The sequence below is a fragment of the Trichosurus vulpecula genome, chromosome 2 (genome assembly GCF_011100635.1).
Source record: "Trichosurus vulpecula isolate mTriVul1 chromosome 2, mTriVul1.pri, whole genome shotgun sequence".
NCBI classification, from domain to species: domain Eukaryota; kingdom Metazoa; phylum Chordata; class Mammalia; order Diprotodontia; family Phalangeridae; genus Trichosurus; species Trichosurus vulpecula.
The window spans coordinates 420,699,133-420,714,589 of NC_050574.1; the positions used below are offsets into that span (position 1 = coordinate 420,699,133).

The window sequence follows — 15,457 nt, forward strand, 5'->3', positions numbered from 1 at the left end:
GAAGGCACTAATAATTAGGGGGACTGGAAGTATCTTCTGGGAGTTACAAATATACAGAGACAGCAGATGTAGTATATAGAGTTGAGGACACCTGGCCGGATGACAACTCAAATTTTTATACCCAAAGGAGACCATTAAGAACAAACTCCTCATATATGCCAAAATATTTATAGCAGCACTTTTTTTTATGATATCAAAGCTTTGTAAATAAAATAAATACCCATAGACTGGGGAATGCCTGTGTAAATCATAGTAAATCAGTGTCATGGAATATTAATCACACTGTAAGAAATGATAAATGAGATGAATATAGAGAAGCATGGGAAGATCTCCATGGACTGATGCAGAGTGAAGCAAGAAGAAAACAATAAACACAGTGAATAAAGTAAATGTAAGGAGAAAGAATAATTATAACAAAAATCAAAAGTGAATTTGCAAAATTACAAAGAACAAGCATTGCTTAAAAGAAGAGATATGAGTAGATACTCCCACCACTCACACTTTTATAGAGGTAGGAGGTCCACAAGTGTTCACTGAAAATATTTGCAGACTTTTTCAATGTGTTGATTACTTATGCTGATTTTTCTCCTCTTTTTTTCTTCAAAAACACTATTTGATATAGGGAATGACTCTCTAAAAGGTTTACAGGAGGAACACTTGGTAAAATTGTGATGATATTGAAAGATAAATCAATAAAAACTTATTTAAAATGAAAACAAGACAGAAAACAGAATGCTGAATTGGCAAACTGTGAGGATAGAGCTATCAGCATTGGTCAAATATTTATTCAAACTTAAAGCTGTATTTTAGTAGTTAAAATGTATTGGACTGTGAGCTATTATTAAATTAGCTTTTGGCTTCCTTTCAAACAAGTGGCTTTTGGATCACCTTGGCTGTCCCTCATGTTTGGTGCAGGAGGGCAAGCTTGCTTAGATAGCATTTTGTAATCAGGTGTTATATTTTCTACCAAGATTATGAGGTACATATAGGATACCAGTGAGAGGCTCAATCTTCCATTTCTTATGAGAATTCAGTCTAGTCACTGAATTTGAGTAAGTTTGCCTTTTGACCAATTACTAAAGGATTAAGGATAGGTGCAGCAAGAGTTAAAAAGAACTAAGACATTTTCCAATTTGAAAAATGTCAGTGAGCGTCAAGTGAGATTCAGGAAGCATTGATGTTGCAGTGTCCTTGTTTTGTGACAGACAATTATTTTGTTAAGCTCACTTAAAGTGGAGTTTAATGGGAGAGAAGGGGCCATGCCATTAGGAAAGAGGGCAGACGTGACTTGTGTGAGTTATTTTGGGGGCCAGACCTATTATTTCACTGGTATAGGGAACTTGTTGTTGTTCAATAAAGGACACTTTGTGACCCAGGGGCCCTTACTGTCCATGGAGTTTTCTTGGCAAAGATACTGGAGTGGTTTGTCATTTCCTTTTCCAGTGGGTTAAAGCAAACATAGGTTAAGTGACTTGTCCAGGATCACACAGTTAGTAAGTATCTGATGCTGGATTTGAACTTAGGTCTTCCTGACTGCAGACCCAACACATTATCCATTGAACCATCTAGCTGTTCCCAATTACCAGGGAGGAAACTCTCTCAATGAAAAGAAAATTGCAATTGCTTTCCAAACTAAGGTTCCAATTAGATGGTGGCCTGGGAACACTGAGAGGTTAAAAGACTTACTCCAGATCACATGGCCAGTATGTGTTAGAAGCAGGACTATAATCCAGGTCTTCCTGACTCTGAGGTCAGCTTTCTACGTGCTACACCTGGTGTCTCTCTGTTCATATATATCCCCTAAATACATAGGTTCCCAAGGTGGGCAAAACGCACCTCCCCCCAGCAGGGCATTGGAACTATACAGTGGGGCATTGAATAAAAATAAGGGGGAGGTGGAAGCATAAAGAAAGAAGAGAACAAAATTTTGAAAAAACATTCATACATGTTTCATCTATTGTGTAAAGAGTTAAAGTTGTAATGATTACAATATTTTCCAAATTAACACACAAAATGCAAGTTATAACTGATCAGTGGTAAAGTCTACTGACAGGTCTTAGCGAGCAAGTGTTGGCAGGCAAGCATATCTCAGGAAGCCCAGCATGAATCAACAGGAATATGTGTGTGTAATGACTTGTTTGCAACCCAATACTATAAGGTTACATGACACAATATCACATCACCAAAATTTCAATGCAGGAAAAAATCACAAATTTATAATAAGTTATTAAATTTAAGATGTGTCATTTTAAAAAATATATTTTTTGAAATGATGCAAATAAAAAAACATTAAAGGGTAAAAGAAAGTATATTAGAGGGAGTACTGAGTAATTTTTTTTTTTTTTGGAAAAGGAGATGGTAGGTCAAATAAGTTTGGGAAACACTGTCCTAGAAGATGTTCTAACACTTCTTGCCTACTAGAGTCTTCCCTTTTGAGATTCCCTTCCATCTATTCTTGCTATATCTTGTATACACCTAGTTAATTAGATACTGTCTTCTCCAGAGGCAGCTGTAGCATTGTGGATATAAAGGCAGCCTTGAAACCAGGAAAACATACTCTGATTATGTGACCCTATGCAAGGGACTCTAATCTTCATTGGTTAAGTCCCTATTCTTTTCCTCCATTAGAATGTGAGTTCCATGAAGGCAGGGATTTCTTTAACCTTTTATTCTATTGTACACCTAATGATTAGCATCATAAGGCCTAGTAAGCAGTTTATAAATGCTTATTGACAACTAAACTCAATTATTTTTTCTAACCTGTGCTGGACTTTGGCGTTAGGCCATTGGCATTAACTCAACAATTAGTTGTGTAGTTGTTTATTCAACTACTCTGTCCTGAAGCGGCATATGGGATGGTTTCATAAAGCATAAAATCTCTCTAGTGTTAGGTTTTTTTTCAAACTACTCCAAATTTTAGAATTATTCACCTGTCCCACGTAGCATAGTGTCACCATTGTTTCCACAATCAACATTATTTGTTGTTGATGGTGTCTTGTTTTATTTGGTGTTACCAGGAATCCAAAGAAAGTTAGTGCAAAATTCTTCCATGTTATCAACTAACTAGAATCTTAATTGAAGAAGTACATCAAATAAGGAGGCCTAGCATTTGATATGCAAGGCATTGTGTGAACCGCTCTTTGACGTTAGCAATGTGATACCATGTCATGTAACTTGTAGACTACCATTTTAAAAATGACCTGAAGAGATTAGCAGGAAAAACTGTGTATAGCAATGCCAGACTCAGCACACATAGCTGTAAGGTCATTTGCTGAGAAGAAATAAATGGCATAGATATGAGCTGTTAATAGCTATCCTGAAAAACTGCCGACTCAATTGTATCCTTGGTGTCTGTCTGATAGGAAGACAAATACATGCTTATATAGTAACTCTAGTGAAACTAATGTCAATTATATTTTCAAACATATACCTTAGGAAGTTCTTTCCTCCTTCTAATAAGCAAATGAGTACACTTCTAGGTTGTTTTTCTTTTTTAATTTTATGCACTTTAGTGACTGTGTCCAGGATAGGCAAGTGGCATCCAGCTGTGAATTATGTGGTGCCTGCAGGAGAACAGGTGCCACTTCCTAAGGTTCTGCTGGATCTTGGAATTAGTCCGGTCTCCTCTAGAATCTAAATAATTTAAACTCCATACAAGATTCTACTGTTTTTTCAGAGCACAGCCCTAAGTATAAATTCCCTCCTCATCCAACACTTAAGTCTTGCACGGTTGGGTAAAGAGAAAGGAGAGAGAAGATAAGAGAGTGCAAGAGTAGGCAAGGGAAGGAAAAGTAGACAAACTCAGCCAGAAATGGCTGGGGGAATCCAGGAATTTGGAAATAATGCTGTCCCCAGCCCAACAGACTATAGAGCTGTCAGTCATTTTGTGAACCTTCATTCAACACCCATAGTGTACCCACCATTGCACTACACTGTCAGAAACTTGGACAAGTCTGAATAACATACAATAACATAACATAAAAGAAGCCAAACATCTGGGCAGTCATGCTTGAATTATGGTAGTCAATTAAGTAAAAAGCTAAGTTTGAGAGGCATGTTATCTATGTCTTAAGTCATGTTATTGATAAAAATCTTGAAAGGAACAGAGAGAGATAGGGATGAAGCCTTGGGGCATTCTGCTAGCAAAGCCTCTTCAAGTTGACCTCCATCCATTAGTCAATATTCTTTGGGGTCCAATTAGGCAACCAGTTCTAAAATCACTTAAATGTACTATCGTCCAGTCCATCTTTGCTCCATCTTGTTCATGTTTTATCGTGACATACACTTTCTTATCTTCGTAGAAACCACTGGCCAAGTTTAACAGCTCCTCTGCTGGAGAAACCTGCATATATATCCTCCAGTATGGTAGGGTCCCAGTATCTTTTCCCTTCCTGTGGTATACTCATGCTGCTCCCTTGGTTGGGTCTCCCGGGCCTACTCCTCTCCCCATCTCAAAACTGGTCACGCTTTCTGCATTTTTTTTTCTTTTGCATTTCTACAAAACTTCATTGCTATAGGGAATGTGGCAGGAAGAGAGAGAAATTCACTCTGGGCTTCTCCCTTCTCTCCCCTTCCCCTCCCTCCCCCCATTTGTGAATTGATACTTTTTTTTTTTTTGCTTTTTGGCGGGGCAATTGGGGTTGTGACGCCCAAGGTCACACAGCTAGTACATGTGTCAAGTGTCTGAGGCTGGATTTGAACTCAGGTCCTCCTGACTCCAGGGCCGGTGCTTTACTCACTGCTTTTGAAAAAAGCCCCAGTTTGCTTTTTTTTAAAAAAAATCTCAGTTTTAACCCTTTTTACGTACTTCAAATAATTGAGTTTTTTTTAAATTATTCATTCAAATCACAGCTTTTTTTTTCTTCTAGGAGTTGGTAAGGATAGCATATAAGAGCAGGATCCAACATTTCGGCCCAGGCTGTCCAATCTTCATTCCTATCTAAGATCTTCTGACTTTCTGGACTTTGTCACCATGTCTCAGCTGCTGTCCCAACCTGGAATTTTCCTCAGTGTCTGGAGTTTCCTCACCCTGGAACACTCATCTTTTTCCATGGCCTTCTCACTGGCCCCCACCCCCCACCCCCGCCCCCTGAGTGCCTTCTTGAGCATCTATTATGGGGAGGGTCCTAATTTCATTCTCTTCCCAGCTCTGCTACTGGCTCTCCAGATTTCAGTGTGGGCACTGCTCTTGACTTTTCCGATCCCCCACCCACCTTTTCAACTCTCTTTTATATAATGTCTTCCTCCACTAGAGTATGAGGTCTTTAAAATCAAGGCAGCTTGGTGGCACAGTAGACAGGGTGCCGGGCCTGGAGTCAGTCAAATCTGGGCTCAGATACTTATTAGCTGTGTGACCCTGGGCAAGACATTTAACCCTGTCTGCCTCAGTTCCCTCACTTGTACAATGAGGTGGAGAAGAAAACGGCAAACCACTCCAGTACCTTTGCCAAGAAAATCCCAAATGGGGTCACAAAGAGCCAGACAAGTCAGACAAGATGGAAACAACTGCACAGCAGCAGCAACAAAAAAGACCTTTTACTGTCTTGCTTGTGTTCATATTCTAAGTTTTGGTCCTTGTTTACCAAGGAAGAATCAACAGCAGCAGCAACTTAACACAGTGCTTGGCATGCAGTAAGTGCTTAATAAATGCTTGTTGCTTTGCCTGATCCTTAGACTTTGCCTCATCTAGACTCTGCCCTACACACTACCCAACACTTATATCCCATACTGAAGTTGATAAGGAAGCAAATTTGGATGATGACAAAACTGAATTACAATATGATTTTTTTCATTCGTGTATTTATTTGTTAAAATCTAAACATCTGAGAAAAGTGCATTTATTTATATCACATCAGTAGTGTATTATTGTTGTTCATTCCGACTCTTCATGACCCCATATGGGGCTTCATGGCAAAGATACTGGAATGGTCTGCCACTTCCTTCTCCAGTACATTTTATAGATGAGGAAACTGAGGCAAACAGGGTTAAGTGACTTGCCCAGGGTCACACAGCTAGTACGTGTCTGAAGCCAGATTTGAACTCAGTCCTTCCTGACTCTAGTGTATACAATTTTTAAACTCAAGAAAAGTCCAATAATGTTCCTACTAGTCATGGACAGATGCCGAGATGGTAATGGCTTCAAATTGCTGCAGTCTAAAAAAACAAAAACCATACCTACTTTCTTCAGAAATTCAAACATAGGTTCCCTGACTCCAAAAGCAATGCTCTTTCTACTACATCTTGCCACTGTGCTCTTGTAATGATATTCCAGTTAATTGATAGGATTATTGTATTGATATCTTTTGTCTTTATAATGCTGCTTTTCTGAATATATCCCTTTTCCTCCCCTACTCTTGTAACAAAGGTTAAAAAAAAGGAAAAAAGCAGCCCATCCAACCCAACACATAAACCATATCTGACAGTGTATTCAGTATTTCACACCCATAGCCCACCCTCTAATCCCACCACATCTGCAAAGAATAAAGAAAAAGAGGCAAGTTACATTTTTCTTAGAGCCTTTCCACTTGGTCAGCAAAATTAATAGCATATTTCCAGATCAAAGGTACTGCTCTTGATTTTTGCTGGACTTTTTTGCCCCTTATTTCTAACTTGTAAAAGTATCATCTGCAAAAATGTCTGAGAATATGATGCTTCCTTGGCAGTTGCAATAACAAAAATAAACATGTTTGTTTTTTTTCACCAATATTTACCACACGCTTTTGTCTCAAACAGCATAATCTTGAATTTCTTCAAAAAAACAAACAATAACAACAAGGAGCAAAGAAGCAATTTTTCTGTTTAGGAAGTGCCAGGATATTAAGCCAGCAAAATTATTTGTAGTATAAAAGTAAACAAGTTTTCCATGTAGAACACTGTGCCATCCCCAAAAGAACACTCCACAAATGAAAGGAAGCAAATTCCCTGGAGAAGATTTTTAAAAGCTGGTATTTGGTCACAGTACCCCTAGACAAATCTTTTCATAAATTTATTCCCCTTTTTGATTTGAGATTAATATCTTGTTCTTAAGGAAGTAACCTCAAAACTTTTTTTTAAATAAAAGAGTAGAAATTGCAATAAATGCATGCTTTAAATCTATACATTTTGGGTAATAAGTTAATACAAGGTAAGTGCATAGTGAAGTGGAAGCATATGACATAATCCCATTAAGATGAGCCAAGAAAGTACAAGTTAAAAAAAAGAGAAAAAGTACAGTTTTTTTTCCCCTTGAAAATTATTTTCCACTTGTCCAATTCACAGATATAGCTCACCTACCTTCACCGCTCCATGCTGATAATTAGATCCCCGCAGGAGATGCAGATAGGAGACCATGAAAATATTCACAATTGCCCACTGTGTGTACATTCTGATTTTTTTTAATGTCCACAGATTATTAAGAAGTTGGCGTCTCACAGTCAGAGGAATCTGTTTCAAAATACATTTCCCTTGCAAAAAGAAAGTTTTCAAAATGTTTTCTCTAGACCCTCAGATTTTCCAACTGAGAAAGTAAACATTCACTGGCAAGCAAATTCAACGTAACTGCCTCAACTACTCAAAGTATTTGATGAAGTGATCTTGTAGGGGGAAATGGGAGAGAAAAAAAAGATTTTTATGTTCTGTTCTCAAAATTAACTGTGAAGTTCCTGAAGTTAAAAAAAATCTTTCCACCTGAAAATGCAAAGCACCCCCCAATCCATCTCATGTCCAGAAGATTTTAAAATCAGACATGTCTCGTGCTCCACAATATAGCTCTTTCTAAAGAACGTATTCCAACAGCCAATATTTTGAGTTGCCGAGTGCAGCAATCCAACTTGGTATTAAAACTTTTTTCACAGCCTTCATGGAAGCCTGCAGAAGAAGCATGTGTCTTCAATCTGATACAGACTTTGGCAGAAAATGCAGTGAAGCCTTGGCCGTAATCCTCTTATGTTCCTACCAATAGCGTGGCAGTTTTAAAACTCACTGAAACACTCTGGATGACTCTTATTTTAAAGCAGATAACCTGTAACATGAAACTTCAGCCTAGGCTTGGATGAGTTCCGTCGCTGAATAGCTCACATGGCTCCAAAAAATAGCCAGGACATCCATTTACTGCCTGCGACACAGGATTTACTTAATAGGTCTTCAAAAGAAAGAAATTGAATCCACTTGTTCCCCGTCATTTACCCCTCATCCTGCTCTCCCTCCTTTCCCTGCCTCCAACAGAAGTCTAGGGTTCTTAGGTCAAAATAAGACACTTTCTCTCTTTCTTTTTTTTTAACAGAAGCAACATTTATTTGTATATATCAGAAATCTTCTCCTACATGTTTCCATATACTAAAACTAAGTACATTTATCATACTTCAGTGTGTAATCTTGAAAAAGTACTGGTATATATTTGGGTTTTTTTAACGCTCATCAAGTGTTAAACACAAATGGACACAATCTGGTAAATAGCTAGACCTGCTCTTGTTCCTTTGTCATTGGTTTCCTATCTTGGATTTCCAACTTCTGGCTTTTTCAAATCCATTCTTGCCACTTCTGAAATCAATGATAGTTTGAGAAATCTCTGCTTCTGTATTCATCACAAATGGACCTGTAACAAAAATACGTCAGGCAGTCATACAAGAACGACAGAAAACAGCAGTTTTCACTGGGTTCTGTGAACAATGAGCAGAGCTTCTGTAATTTTTTTATAGCAGAAAAGTGGGGGAGGGGGGCTAGCTTGGCAGCCCTTAGGTCCTACTGAGTGTATTAAATGCTCCTTAAACCAAGAGATAGGGTACGATAATATTAATAATAATAGTGGACATTTACATAGCGCTTTACATACATTAACAATAGATTAATAATAGAATAATAAACTCGAACAATAATGGAATAATAGAAAAGAATAAAAAAGATTAATAATAATTTATACACAATAATAACATTCATATATGTCTAAGATTTATAGATTTTTAAGATGTTTAAGGTTTGCAAATCACTTTACATGCTACTCATTTAATCTTGACAACAACCCTGTTGTTATATTATCTGAAGCTGGATTTGAACTCAAGTCTTCCTGACTCCATGTCTAGCTTCATTTGAGCCTTACAACAATCCTGTGAGAGTGATACTACGAGCAGAATGGAAAGGAACAAATGAAGCACCTACTATGCGCCAGGCACTGTGCTTGGTGCTTTGTAAATATTGTCCAAGTGAGGAAACAGAGGCTCAGAGATGTTAATGGTTGCCTAGTTAGTTAGGTTTCAGATTTTCCCAACTCTAAGTCCAGCACTTTATCCATTCATCATCCATAATGCCAACCAACCAATGTCAATTATTAGAAGAGCTAATTTGTAGATGAGCAACTTGAAACTGTTTACCGGTTATTTTCATAATATTGACCAATTATCAAAAATGTTTCTTTGCAAAACCAAAGCTAAGAAATATTAAGACAGGTAGAGTGGATTATTAGCTCTTCTAATAATAACCTGTCACTTAATACAGTCATTATCTCATGACTGGAGTAGATGTGAGTGACCTACTTGAGAAGTTTAATTTCAAATGCCCCTCCCCCCAGTCCCTTTTGGTTCTCTCTCTAATATTATCCTATCTCTTACTAATGATAATTCTACAAATCTACAACCATTCCACAGAAAAACGGCTATAGTACCGATATCTGATGATTGAGAAAATAGATGATGATAAAAAGCTAAAAAAAGATGAAAAAATGAAAATAGATGAAAAATTAATTTAATATTTGCACATGGATTTCAGTACCGATATCTGATGATTGAGAAAATAGATGATGATAAAAAGCTAAAAAAAGATGAAAAAATGAAAATAGATGAAAAATTAATTTAATATTTGCACATGGATTTCTATTTTAGTAATAATAAAACTCTATCCAAAAGATGAAAGTGATTCAGTGTTTGTTGTTCAGTAAATAGAACTAAGCAGTTCTATCTACAATGCAAATATTACAGAATAAAAGTATAGTTAAAAGTTCTCCCTCAAGTTAGTTATGGAGTTAGAGGAAGAGGAGATGACCCTTTGACTTGAAAACTTTTTAGGAAACTCACAACAGCTATTTTCACTGGGAAATGTAATACTCTACAAGGATATTACTAAAATCGCTTTTTAAATTTTAAGTTACAAGGAGAAGGAGAGGGTGTTTAAATACATGCTAGCTTGTAAGCTCCTCATAGGAAACATGTCTTCTGCTTTATATTATAGCACAACGTCCTAAACATAGTAGATAATCAATAAATACTCGCTGAGTGAATGATGAATGAACAGCAGGAGCCAACACTGTAATCTTTCGTTTCTACGTTAAGAAGTAGAACAAGGTCCTCAGAACTCTAGGGGGGATAGGATATAATCCTGTCATTCTCTGCAGTAATAACATGCTCGCTATTATCAAAAGGGAAAAAAAGAAGAAGAAAACCAATCAAGAAAAGCACCATCGCTGTTGGCTTACCATGTTGGACAATTGGTTCCTTAATTGGTTCCCCAGCTATTAAGAAGAAGTGGCTTCTTTCAGGATCCTAATTCAATAACAGAAGGATTGAATTATAATCAGGCTTATGTCTAGAATTTTTTGGCTACCAAATAGACAATGACTAAAATGTGCAACACTTTGATAAAACTGTGCTTCAAGTTCAAGATTTAAACGTTAGGAATATTCTGAAGTATTTCCTATGTGACACTGGTGGTTGAAAAAATGAACCCCTTACATTGCACAGTGGGAAGCAAACTGTAAGGGCTAAGCCAGGGCAAAGTTTTAGCATTTCCAAATTACACTGATAGAAAGAAAATGGAAATCAAGTTAATCTTAGTCAGGAACGCTGTATAAATATTACACTACCACCATCATTTTGTAAAAGGCTAATCATTTTTGTAGACTTAGTATTGACCACTGCTTCTTACAATGGTCCAAAGGGAGGAGATTTAATTAAAGTTTAATGAAAATAGATTACCTTGCATAGCAGGGGCTCAGACAAATTACCTTACTTTTTTATACTATAATTCAAAATGACCTCTATTTGTCATGTGCCTCCAAAAAGACTATAGTTTGCAGGTATGGAATGTATTATTTAGAAAAGAGCATTTCTTGTTCATCAGTCATCAGATCCCCATTTAAGTATCTGAAAACTATTTATCAAAACATTTTTCTTACTGGGAATATGGCAGTTACACTATTTATCTAGAACTAGAGAGATAAGCTTATAAATTATGTATTTTTAAAGAATAATATGTTATTGCTAGTTTTTGTAATTACAAATGTTGCCTAAATTTCTCTCTATAGCCCTCCCCTCCATCTTCCCTGAAAGCCATCCCACATAACAAAGAATATTTCTTTTAAAAAAAAAGGAAGTGAAAAGTCAGCAAACTAATCCATACATTGAAAAAGAATGAAAACATATGCAATGTTATACACCTATGGATGTAATTACCCCTTTTCCCAAGGAGCGGGTGGAGATGTCTTCTCATATCTTTTCTTTGGGGGCCATGATTGCTCCTTGTAATTTAACAACAAGCTTTTAAATTAATGTATTTAATAAGAAACAAATATTTTACTGAGTAACTGTTTTATTTCCATTTAGTGAATGTCTGGGTGCATAGCTCAACAAACTACAAGTGGATTAGGCAATAGAATGAATTTAAAAACATCTTTTTGGTTATTCTTCATTCATATATTTTTTGGGGTCTTCTCTCAGGTTTCTATAATTTGGTTCAAATAAAATAATTCCAGAGTTTTCATGATCAGAATCAATGAAAGTAAATATATAATGTTTACTTTTGCCATGCAATCCATCCTCCACGTAGTAGTTCCTTTAGTACAGGTCTAACCATGGCACTATCTCAATAAACTCCAGTGGTTGATTTCAAGGGTAAATGTTGCTTCATCTTTATCTTATCCTTCTTAAATTTCTGTGTGAATTCTGTGTGGATATTATGATGTATATAATCAGTAGCACAATAAAAGGTATATAATTTATTGATAAGTAAATATACCCACATATAAAAGTGTACACTCTTTTGTTTATGCTAATGGGGTCCACAATCAAAAGAGCTTGAAGACCACTGTTCTAACCCATGCATTGTGTCGAAATTGGCAAAAATGTTTACAAATATAATCTTCAGCTTCTTTTTGACATTTTCTCAATTTACATGATTTCTTTTTTCCCATTTTCATTTCACACAGGAGAATATAACAAAAAATATGTTTAAATTGAGAAATGAGTGAATTGTCTGGAGATTTGTGTTTGGTTTTCCATCCTCTTGCAAATTTGCCAAATTGACTAAGTTTCATGTCTTCACAATCTTAACTTTAAACTATCTCTTCATGTAACGAAATTAGATTTTCCTTTAAATACAACAAACAGCAAGGAATTGAGCTAGGATCTAGATGTTGGACCTATAAACACAAAAGCAAAACAGCGGCCATGAGGGAGGACTTTATGTTTTACTAGGCTATGGCTTTTGTTGTTGTTCTTTTCTTTCCTTTCTCCTTAAAGCCATCATTCTATTCTCTAACTAGTCTTCTCTGGTGAAAGTTTAAAATGGGATCTTAGGTTTGTGATCAGCCAGGGTAAAGTCTGAATTTCTACCATCTGGGAACTGAGACCACTTAATCAGATCATGAAAATGAGTGGGCAGATGGTGTAAAATTGGTTTAAGTTATAAATATTTATCTGGAACTAAACAAACACTTATTCTGCATTTGCTGAAAAGCCTGTGAAGGAAGCAAGAAGATAAGCTTCATTTATTTTCTCATATACTTACAGTGTGTGCCTCATCCCCTCCCCCAGCAGCATTATAGGCTTCCTGGAGGCAGGATCATTTCTTAGACATTTTTCACGTCTCCCAAAGTACCCAGACACAGTGCCAAGTATCTCCTATAGTTGACCGATTAATTCCAAACAATTTAAGATCTTTCTGTTCCACGAGCCTAAACTGGGTATCTTGAGTATCAGAGACCACCACAATACGGAGTTTTAAAACAGGGTGGAGGCAGTACAGTTCATTTTAGAGGCCTTATTGGCAACACAATTTTGAGTGAGGCCCGTGTGCTTTTCTTCAGTTGTTCCTGTTGTTGAGTCACTTCAGTTGTGTCTGACTCTCCTTGAACCCACGTGGGTTTTCTTTGCAAATGTACTAGAGTGGTTTGCCATTTCCTTCTCCAGCTCATTTTACTGATGTGGAAATTGAGGCAAACAGGGTTAAGCAACTTGCCCAGGGTCATACAGCTAGTAAGTATCTGAGGCTGCATTTGAACTCAGGTCTTTCTGAATCCAGGACTAGCGTTTTACCTACTGAGCCACCTTGCTGCCCCTTGTTTTTGTCAGTGGGTCTCTATACATGACACTAAGCCTCTGATTTTGTTTCTAGAATACTTATTATAATAATAAATTAATTTTTAAAATTTCCAATGGAAACAAACTGAAGTTTTGAATGATTCTGTTATAATTTGTTCTTACTGACCTTTAAAGTTTTTAATTCTCAGCTCCATAAAAGACTAAAACAATAAAATCACATGAGTATGAGGGAAATTAATGGTTTGTTGTCTTATACACATACAAGACAATATTAAATGATGAAAAAAACATTCATATCTGGCTTTCATAGGCTTCTGTTTCTCAGATTTATAATTCACACTGTGTTCATTCATGGCATTTAGACAATGTTCATCTTTAATTTAACTCTTTTGTTATGGAAGGTAACAACCACAGGGTACCATGAATCATTGATATCGCTCAGAATCCAGCTCATAAGAAAATTGCTGTCTGTCTTTTAAAAGGTTCACATTTACTAAATGAATGAATTGGTTAATAACAACCATTTATTAATTCACTGAATCAGTTTCTGTGAAGATCATAGATGTAGTAATGAGAAAAATGTCTTTCACAGCATGCTATAGTGAAGAGATCAATAAACTCAACAGAAAGACTGGGGTTTTGGATCCTGCCTCAGACACTTACTGTGTGGCCCTGGGCAAGTCTCTCTTGGGCTCAGTTTCTTCATCTGTAAAATGCTCTAGGGACCCTTTCAGTGCTAAATATATGATGCTATCATCCTACAATGCCTTGAATGGCAGTCAAGGGCCACTGGTCAGTTTTCATGATTAAAGGGAAACTTAGTACTGGGAAGTTAAGATGTTCTCAGACAGTGGATGTCAATCAGCATGCTATCCACTGCACCACCTAACACGCTATATAAGCAAAAGTAATTGATCGCTTTAAGGGAATGATTCTACAAGATTAATTTAAGACCAAAGTGCCTTTTATGGACTATCTAAGTCCAGATTCAAGGCCCTAAGACTTCAAGAACTAGCCCAGCCTCCAGAATGGCAATAATGAACCCTCTATGATCTGGTATCAAATGGTCTGAGTTGCAAGAGAAGTTTTTGTGACAATGTACTATCCAAAAAGGATGAAGCAAATTAGTCCAGGTTTTGATAACATTTGAAGGGAAAAGAGTCATTCTGGATAATAGTCTTAGAACATAATGTCTTGAAGAACTAAATTATTTTAAGTATATTCATTTGTATACTTATCAACAGGGCAACTAGGTGGCGCTGTGGATAAAGCACCAGCCCTGGAGTCAGGAAGACTGATGTTCATGAATTCAAATCTAGCTTTGGACACTTATTAGCTGTGTGACCCTGGGCAAGTCGCTTAACCCTGTTTACCTCAATTTCCTCATCTGTAAAATGAGCTGGAGAAGGAAGTGCCAAACACTCCAGTATCTCTACCAAGAAAACCCCAAATGGGGTCACGAGGAGTTGGACACCACTAAAATTTCAGTAACTAAATGACAACACCATATTTTTCCACTACCAAAGAAAATGATTTCTGAAAAAAAGAAGCTGAAAAAAGAGGCTCTTTCAGTGTCCTTGCTATGGGAATTAATTTATCAGTTAAATTTCTTTAAGAAATGGTGAAGTAATGAGTCAATAATTCTTTTAACCAGTTTTTAGTATTTTATACCATTTTTAGTGCTAACAACTTGTTTAAGAAGGTCATTTTGATGTTGTCACGTTCACTATAGGCCGTGTTTTCCAATTTTATTCTTTCTTTTATTTTGGTATTGATTTTGAACTTTGCTCTGACAGTAGGTGGTCTGACAATACACAGATTGCTGATTTGGAAACGGCCTCCCACAGTACTAACCAGTCATTTTCTGGCAGAATATAATCAATTTCATTTGTTATTACATGGCACTTGTTATGTCCAACTTCTCCCTAACTCTCCACTTAAAAAATAATAGTGTTGGCCTCTCATTTCATATTCCTTGATTGCATTTTCAACAGGTATCTCTCTGCCCTTCCCTACGCTCATACCCATATTTGAACTGAAGTCACTATGAGGGTGGGGAACCTGTGAACCTGAATCCATTTGTATTCAGTCAAAGGGCTGCACTTGAGGACTTAGAGGGACACATGTAGCCTTGAGGCCACAGGTTCCCCACCTTTGCACTAAGTAATCTCATT

General features: G+C 36.8%; 2 protein-coding genes across 4 annotated transcripts in view; both read right to left on the bottom strand.

The window, feature by feature from the left end:
• Positions 1-7,362, bottom strand: part of VEGFD (vascular endothelial growth factor D) — a 74,209-nt gene extending 66,847 nt beyond the window's left edge. The window contains exon 1 of the mRNA XM_036745561.1: positions 7,273-7,362. Within this exon, the coding sequence (XP_036601456.1) occupies positions 7,273-7,362 (90 nt within the window). The remainder of the gene's footprint in view (positions 1-7,272) is intronic.
• Positions 7,363-8,261: 899 nt separating this feature from the next.
• Positions 8,262-15,457, bottom strand: part of PIR (pirin) — a 121,960-nt gene continuing 114,764 nt past the window's right edge. For all 3 annotated transcript variants that reach the window (XM_036745563.1, XM_036745562.1, XM_036745564.1), the window contains 2 exons: positions 10,442-10,508; positions 8,262-8,572 (listed from right to left, as the gene is read on the bottom strand). In XM_036745563.1, coding sequence (XP_036601458.1) covers positions 8,457-8,572; positions 10,442-10,508 — 183 coding nt within the window. In that variant the 3' untranslated portion in view covers positions 8,262-8,456. The remainder of the gene's footprint in view (positions 8,573-10,441; positions 10,509-15,457) is intronic.